General features: G+C 63.9%; 1 protein-coding gene across 1 annotated transcript in view; it reads left to right on the top strand.

The window, feature by feature from the left end:
- The first annotated feature begins 844 nt into the window (after window positions 1–844).
- ARHGAP27 (Rho GTPase activating protein 27) overlaps window positions 845–8,146 on the top strand; it is an 8,957-nt gene continuing 1,655 nt past the window's right edge. Inside the window, exons 1-13 of the mRNA XM_029964483.1 lie at window positions 845–916; window positions 2,506–2,964; window positions 3,608–3,820; window positions 4,123–4,233; window positions 4,335–4,402; window positions 4,510–4,597; window positions 5,650–5,754; window positions 6,153–6,251; window positions 6,327–6,417; window positions 6,528–6,653; window positions 7,515–7,613; window positions 7,888–7,965; window positions 8,088–8,145. Coding sequence (XP_029820343.1) covers window positions 845–916; window positions 2,506–2,964; window positions 3,608–3,820; window positions 4,123–4,233; window positions 4,335–4,402; window positions 4,510–4,597; window positions 5,650–5,754; window positions 6,153–6,251; window positions 6,327–6,417; window positions 6,528–6,653; window positions 7,515–7,613; window positions 7,888–7,965; window positions 8,088–8,145 — 1,667 coding nt within the window. The remainder of the gene's footprint in view (window positions 917–2,505; window positions 2,965–3,607; window positions 3,821–4,122; window positions 4,234–4,334; window positions 4,403–4,509; window positions 4,598–5,649; window positions 5,755–6,152; window positions 6,252–6,326; window positions 6,418–6,527; window positions 6,654–7,514; window positions 7,614–7,887; window positions 7,966–8,087; window position 8,146) is intronic.

The raw sequence follows: 8,146 nt of genomic DNA, 5'->3' as shown, positions 1-8,146 counted from the left end.
CCCCTGGCTGCTCTCCTGCCACCGACATGGGCTGGGGCACACGGCTGGGACGGTGCCAGCAGAGAGGGGGTTCCATGGCCTTGTCCCCCACCCCAGCACCTCACTTTGGGGTCACCCCAGGCACCTGCAGCACCCCAAGCCTGGGTGTCCCCCACTTGGAGGGGGTCTGGAGGGATTGTGCCACCTGGGAGGGGATGTTGCTTGAGGAAAGGGGGTGTTAGTGGTGGCAGGCTGTATTTTACACCCCACTTTTACCCCATTTTCACCCCATTTTCCTCACTGTGCCCTTTGCACTCCCAAAGCCACCAACCCCCCTCTGGTGGTGACCCAGTGGGGTCCCCAACCCCAGTGCCACCACCAGATCATTCCCCTTCCCTGCCCAAATCCAACTGGTGCCAAAACCGTGCGGTATCAGCCACGATGGGACCGTGGTGGCCTCAGCCCTGCCACCATGTGCTCCCCCCACCCCACCCTGACTGCTGGGATGGGGGATCCCGGTGCTGGGGGGACGCAGCAGCCCTGGATCAGCTTCTGGTGGCACAGCACGACACCACGAGGGCCAGCCTGAATTTGGGGGGGATCATCCCGGTGCAATTGCTGCTCGGGTGGCCTTGGCTTTGCCGGAGCGGGTGACGAGTGGGAGGGTGATGGGTGACAACAGCCCCCAGAACAGCCAATTCCGCCCCAGGCGTCTCTTCCGCTCCCCGAACCCCGGCAGGAAGCGCGGCGGGTGCAGGGCCTGGCTCGGGGTGCCCGTGGCGTTACCGGAGCCTCCCGGTGCCCCCACAGCTGCCTCCCACTCCGGTGCCCCCCACGCTGCACCCCCAGCCTGGTGCCCCCCGCGATGGGTGACCGGGAGTCAGGGGGTCCCCGGCAGGCCCGGAGCAGGGTGTCGAGGCTGCTGCACTTGGGGAAGGTAGGCAGCACCCACGGGTGCACACAGCGGGGGGCTGGGGGTGGTTTGGGGTCCTGCTCCTCCAAACTCCCTCTTGGGTTTCCCTGGCTGTTTAGGGGCACTGGCGGGTGCCACGATGCCCGTTCCAAAGCGGTGAGGGGCACCCAGCCCACCCCAGGGGAGAAAACCCCACCAGGAATGCACCCATGGGATAGAGGGAGGTGCTGGGGGGCTCTGTGCTGGGGATCCCCCATGGTCACCCCCATGTCCCCTGTCCCCACGAGGGAGGGTGGCCCCCTGTGCTGGATTCCAGCCCTGCTCACCGTGGCAGGGGGGTCGTGGGGTGACGGGGGGAGGGCGAGGGGGTGTCATTGAGTCGCTGTCCCCCTCAGATCCAGGGTGTCCCCAGGGACACTGAGCCCACTGTCCCCCCACCCCGGGTGATGGGCAGGGCCAGGGTTGGGACCTTTGTCCCCATGGCCGTTAGTGAGAGGCCCCGGCTGTAAAACTGGGGAGTTCAAAGGGTGCCAGGAGGGGTTTCCCCACTGGCAGCACCCACCTGGTCCCAGAGGACACATCCCCCCACCCTGAGCAGCCCTGTGGGTGGGGGTCAGCCAGGCCAGGCCAGTGCTGGGGCCTTTATTTTGGGATATGATGATGGGGCTGTCAGCTCAGCATCTGGCGCTGGGGGGGAGACAGAGGCTGTGGGTGCTGGTGATGTGGGTGCTGGAAATGTCCAAGGGTGCAGGGGATGTGGGTGCTGGAAATGTCCAAGGGTGCAGATGATGTGGGTGCTGGAAATGTCCAGGGGTGCAGGGGATGTGGGTGCTGGTGGTCTGGGTGCTGGTGTCAGTGATGTGGGTCCTGGAGGTGTCCTGGGGTGCTGTTTTTGAGGGTGCAGGTGCTCTGGGTGCTGGTGTTGAGGGCGCTGGAGTGTGGGTGAGGGTGGGGTGGGTGTGAATGTTGGGGTGCTGGTGTCAGGGAGGTGGGTGCAGAGGCTGAGGGTGCACAGGATGAGCACATCGGTGGTGTTGGGGTGGCAGATGTTGGTGCAGATGTTGCGGGTGTTCGTGGTTTGGGTGCCAGTGATGTGGGTGCTGATGTGGGTGCTGGATGCAGTGGGTGATGAGGGTGCCAGTGACATGGGTGCTGACGCAGGGGCTGTGTGCAGGTGACACAGGTACTGGTGATGTGGGTGCAGGTGATGCAGGTGTTGTTGGTGGCAGGTGATGTGGGTGCAGGTGATGCAGGTGGGTGCTGATGTGGGTGCTCACACAGTGGGTGATGAGGGTGCTGGCTATGAGGGTGCTGCCTGCAGCAGGTGACACGGGTACCGCCGACATGGGTGCTGGCACTGGGGACCATGATGTCTCCCCACGTGCTCGGTCTGGACTCCCATCCCCTCTGCCAGCGGGTGCTCCTCCCCGCTGTGGGTGCTGTGGGTGCCCCCTCCACCTCCCACAACCCACACCCCATCACTGGCACCTCGTGCCCCACTCAGTGGGGTGCCCAGGAGGGCGCCCCAGCAAACAAGAGCAGGATCCGTCTCCTTAACCCCCCCACCTGAGCACCACTGTGGGGACATCCCAGGAACCCCATCCCACCTGCAGCACCCAGTGACCCCCTCGTGTCCCCCCCAGGCGCACAAGGAGCCGGAGGAGCCGCCCGATCCCATCTACCTCAACATCCAGGAGCTGCGGGAAGAAGCCGCCGCTGCCAGCTCGGTGCCGGAGGAGCCCGGCGGGTCCGTGTCGGACTGGGAGACACACACGGACACGGAGAGTGGACATTTGTTTTATTATAACCCCACGACGGGAGAGACCACGTGGGATTGTCCCTTTGGGCAGGCGGCCGACGGAGTGAGTCCCGCCGCCTCTCCCGCCTCCTCGCTCGCACACAGCCCGGAGTTTCCCGAGTGGGAGCAGCACGTGGATGAAGGAAGCGGACAGACTTTTTTCTATAATTCGGTAACAGGTGAGACGTCGTGGGACCCCCCCACTGCGGGAGACGCAGGCAGCCCCCAGGATATGTACCCTGGGGGGACACGGTACAGCCCCACGGAGCAGAGGGTGAGCACCCAGCGGGGCACGGGGGTGGGATTGGGACTGGGGGAGACAGGGATGGGGATGGAGATGGAAATGGGAATGGGGATGGAGATGGAGACAGAGGTGGAGATTTAGAAAGGGATGGGAGATGTGATGGAGATGAAGATGGAGACCGAGGTGGAGATGGAGACAGAGATGGGAGTGAAGATACAGATGAAGATGGGAATGGAGACAGGGATGGAGAAAGGGATGAGAATGGAGAGAGAAACACGGATGGGGTGGAGATGGAGACAAAGATGGAGATGAGTGAAGTTGGAGATGGAGACAGGGATGGCAATAGAGATGGAGATGGAAATGGGGATGGAGATGGGAATGGATATTGGGATTGATATGGAGCTGGAGAAGAGGATGGCAATCGAGATGGAAACAGGAATGGGAATGGAGATGGAGATAGAGATGGAAACAGAGATGGAGATGAAGACAGATGAAGATAGAGATGGGAATGGAGACAGGGATAGGGATGGGAGTTAAGATGGATATGTAGGTGGAGACGGGTGGGAATGGGGATGGAGATGGTGGAGGTGGGGCAGCCCCACCTGGGTCAGCCACACGGGGATACAGATGCTCTTGGTGGGGCATAAGATCCTGACCTGTCTCTTCTTTCCAGCCTCCCACTCCAGAAACAGACTATCCCGACCTGTCTCCAGATGAGCTGGAGGGTTATCCCGAGGAGGATTACTCGCCCATGGGCTCCTACGACCAGGGGTCCACTCTCTGCCTGTCCCCAAGGCGCCCTGAGGAGCTGGGCTCACCCCCGGGCTGGTACGGGCACGGCCACCACGAGGGAGTCGTGTTCTACGCTGAGCACTTCTCTGACACGGTACGGGGACAGGGGTGGGGTGGGGAGAGGGGTAGGGATAGGGTTGGGGATGGGGATGAGGGCAGGGAAAGAGACAGGGAATGGAACAGGGATGGGAACAGGGATAGGAACTGGAATGGGGACAGGGATGGGATACAGACAGGGACAGGGGCAGGGACAAATATGGATATAAGGGTGTCTATCAGGAATGAGCATCCTCACAGGGCCTCAAACCAGTGTGTAGGGTGAAGACCAGCACCCACCTGGCAGGAGCACCTCAGGCATCGCCTGATCCCTCCCTCCCTCCCTCCCTCTCTGCCCAGGTGCCATCAGGTGGCCGCCACCACCGTGCCAGCAGCGGCTCCAGCCAGGACAGCGGGCTCTTCGCCTGGCACGGCACCGTGTCACCGGCACTGGGCATCAAGGAGGAGAAGGTGAGAGCCCAGGGAGGGGCACCCAGCCCTCCCCCACCCCAGAGCCAGGCAGGGTAAGGGGCAAACCTGACACCCACCCACCATCCCCCTTTGCCTTCCAGTTCAAGAGCCTCGAAAAAGCCGGGGTGCTCAACCGGACCAAGACGGTGGACAGAGGGAAGCGGCTCCGGTGAGCACGTCCTGGTGTCCCCCAGCACCCAGGGAGGGAGTCCAGGGGGACAGAGGGGACGGGGCTGTGCTGTCCCCCTGTGTGACCTCTCCCTCTCTGCTCTCCAGGAAGAACTGGAGCTCCTCCTGGACGGTGCTGGAGGGGGGGATCCTCACCTTCTTCAAGGACTCCAAGCACTCGGCTGCCGGTGGCTTGGTAAGAGCCCCTACGGCCTTGGGAGGGGGGCAGCTCCCACAGGATGGGACCAGCGCCCACGGGACAGGGCCAGCACCCATGGGATGGGGTCAGCACCCACAGGATGAGGGCAGTATCCATGGGACAGGCCAAGGACTGATGGGATAAAGACAGCACCTGTAGGAGAGAGGCAGGAACCCATGGGATGGGACCAGCACCCACGGGATTGGGCCACCATCCATGGGACAGGGGAACATCCCACGGGACGGGGCCAGAACCTGCAGGATAGGACCAGGCCCCACAGGCGAGGGCCCACACCCTGCACCAGGACCCCCCAGCACTGGGTCCCCCCACACTGGGGGGGGTGTGTGCTCACACCCCCAGCACACACACACTCCCCACGGGACCTGGGGGGAGCCAGTGTTGGAGCACCCTAAAACACACCCAGATCTGGTTTGAGAGAGCAGCAGGAAGCAGTGCCAGACCCAGCCCCCCGTGCCCAGCCCCCCTCTCTGTGCCCAGCCCGGATGCAGAAGCTGCCCTGGCTCTTGCAACACCCTGTGGTGACGGTGCCAGGGGAAGGACAGGGGACACATGGCTGGGGGTGACACGGTGCTGGCCATACCTCTGGGGTGGGGCTTCACTGGTCTGTCTGGGGGATGCAAGGGGTCTGGGGTGAGGGGAAATACGGCCAAAGCACCCCAAAAACCAGTGTGTGGGGAAGGCCAGTGAGTCTGATGCTGTGAAAACCTCAGGGGACTGTCCCTTCCCTGCAGACAGTCACCCACTCTCTTCCTGGTGTGTCACCAAGAGGGACCCCAAAGGACAAGCCCCCGCCCCCGGGTCCCCTGGCAGGGCTGGGGATGTCCCCCAAGCTGTAGGTGACAGCCACAACCCCCACCCCACCGTGGCAGCTCTGAGCCCTGGTCCTGAAGAGACCATGGGAGGGGACAGAGGGGACACCTGCCACCCCTGCCTTTCTGGAGGAGGGCAGCCCACACACCCCCTCAGCAGGACCCTGGTGCCCCTGTCCCCTCTGGGCAGGTGCCACCCTCAACCCCTTGTCCCCACAGCGGCAGCCCAGCACCCTGACCACCCCCGAGCACACGGTGGAGCTGCGTGGGGCCGCCCTGGCTTGGGCTGGCAGGGACAAGTCCAGCAAGAAGAACGTCCTGGAGGTGAGTGGGTGACAGTGGGGGGACACCAGTCACCCCCCAGAGTCCACACATGGCCTGCAAGACAATGCCAGGCCTGCCTGGTTCACCCCAGCAGTGCTGGCAGTGGGGACACCGGGTGACATCCAGGGGCAGGGAGCACAGGGACTGTGCTGTGGACACTGTCCTGTTCTGACATGGAGAGGTCACCCGGAGACATCCTGCCTCCCAGAGGGGTTTTTCCACTCGGGCTTTGCACAGGGGGGAGGTTTCAGCCGCTCCAGCCCGCCAGCAAACGGCAACATTTGGGGTCATCTCCATAACGAGTTGGGTGCTGTGCTCAGCCACAGCCTGGTTGCCAAATCCCGGCGGTCGTGGCAGCCCCGTGCCCTTGCCCTGACCTTTGCCCGTTGCTCCGTCAGCTGAGGACGCGGGAGGGCTCCGAGTTCCTCATCCAGCACGACTCGGAGCAGATCATCACCGCCTGGCACAGGGCCATCGCCGACAGCATCGGCCGGCGGGTGAGCAGGCGCCGGCCACCCCCCGCCCCACCACCCTGGGGACGGGCCCGGGGTCTCACAGTGACCCTTCCCTAGGGCTCCGACATCCCCGGAGAGGAGGACGCCGAGAGCGGGGCTGAGTTCGGCTCCCGGGAGAAGCTGGGGAGCGGCGAGGAGAGGAGGGCGGGTGAGCTCGGGCGCCCTGGGACGGGCATCCGTGGGGTCTCCGGCTCCCCGGAGGTGGGACGTGGCAGGAGCCCCCTCGGGACGGGGCTGAGCTGTGCCCTGTTCCCCCAGTGGCCGGGCAGGGGCCGGGCAGCGCCAGCGCCGAGAGCGACTCCAGCAGAGTTCGGAACAAACTCCGCAAGTTCCTGCAGAGGCGGCCGACGCTGCAGAGCCTGAGGGAGAGGGGCTACATCAAGGGTGGGTGTCGGGGTGGGGATGGACCGAGGGGGAGGGCTGGGATGGGCTGCTGGGATAAGGATGCATCAGGCACCAGGATGGGGTGATGGGCTGGGGATACATCGAGGTGTTGGAGAGAGGCTGGATCCAGAGTGACTGCTGGGATGGGGTGCCAGGAGGGGCCTGCATCAAGAATGGGTGCCTAGAGGGGGCTACATCAAGGGTCAGTGTCAGGGTGGGCTGCATCAAAGGAGGGTGTTGGGATGGGGCTTGGATCAAGGGTGGGGGCTGAGATTGGGTGCTGGAATGAGGTGCCAGGATGGGGTAATGGGATGGGCTTGCATCAAAGGTGGGTGTCAGGATGGGGTGCTGGGAGGGGGCTGAATCACGAGTGGGTGTCAGGATGGGGATGGATCAAGGGTCCTGGGTGCTGGGATGGTGTGTCAGGATGCAGCTGGATCAAGGGTGGGTGTTGGCGTGGGGATACATCAAAGATGGATGCTGGGATGGGTGTCAGGATGGGACTGCACCAAGGGGGATGTCAGGATGGAAACAAGTCAAAGATGGGTGCTGGGAACGGGTTCCAGGGTGGGTCTGAATCAAGGATGGGTGCTGGAATGGGGCTGAGTCCCCTCGGGATGTCCCCAGGTGGGAGGGGAGGTGGGGACAGCTGAGGATAGAGCTGGGACAGTGGGTTGAGAGACCAAGCCCAGCCCTGACCCGACGTCTTGGTGATGGGCTTGGGCATGTCCCATCCCCTCCAGCCTCCCCGGTGGCACATCTGTATGGACACAGGACTCTTTGTGATGTGCCCAGCCCTGTCCCCCAGCTGCCACCCTCCCAGTGTCCCCTGGCCGTGCTCATGTCCCCGTTGTTCCCCAGACCAGGTGTTTGGGTGCTCGCTGCTGGCGCTGTGCGAGCGGGAGCGGGGGACGGTGCCGCGCTTCGTCCTGCAGTGCATCCAGACCGTGGAGAGGAGAGGTACCACCCCGGGGACAGGGGTGGGCATGGGGACAGCTAGGGGCACCAGGGTGGGGACAGCTCTGGGGACAGCCTGCAGGGCATGGCTGGGTTTTCCCTGGAATCCTGGTGCTAGCTGTGGGATCGGCCTTACCGTCGCTGTCACCATGTGCCACCCAGCTGTGGGGGACAGTGGGGACACGTGGGGACCCAGAGCTCCCTAGAGAGTGGCTGCTGTCCCATCCTAGTGTGGGTCATGGTTAACTGGAATCTTTCCCCCCTCTCCATCTGCCAGGTCTGGACATCGATGGGCTATACCGGGTCAGTGGCAACCTGGCCACCATCCAGAAACTGCGCTACAAGGTGGAGCACGGTACGGTCACCTGCGGTGGCACCGGGGGAAAATGGGATATAACCCCCCTCCAGGGGCAGGGGGAGGGGGGCACAGGGACCCTGGGGCTCTGGACTCACCTGAGGTGCTGCCCCGGCCCCCAGACGAGCAGCTGGACCTGGATGACGGGCGCTGGGAGGACATCCACGTTGTCACCGGGGCG

This window comes from Manacus vitellinus, unplaced genomic scaffold (assembly GCF_001715985.3).
Source record: "Manacus vitellinus isolate BGI_N305 unplaced genomic scaffold, ASM171598v3 scaffold_72_pilon, whole genome shotgun sequence".
In the NCBI taxonomy this organism is placed as follows: Eukaryota; Metazoa; Chordata; class Aves; order Passeriformes; family Pipridae; genus Manacus; species Manacus vitellinus.
Note: the sequence above shows the minus strand (reverse complement) of the source record. Positions and strands in the feature narration are given on the sequence as shown.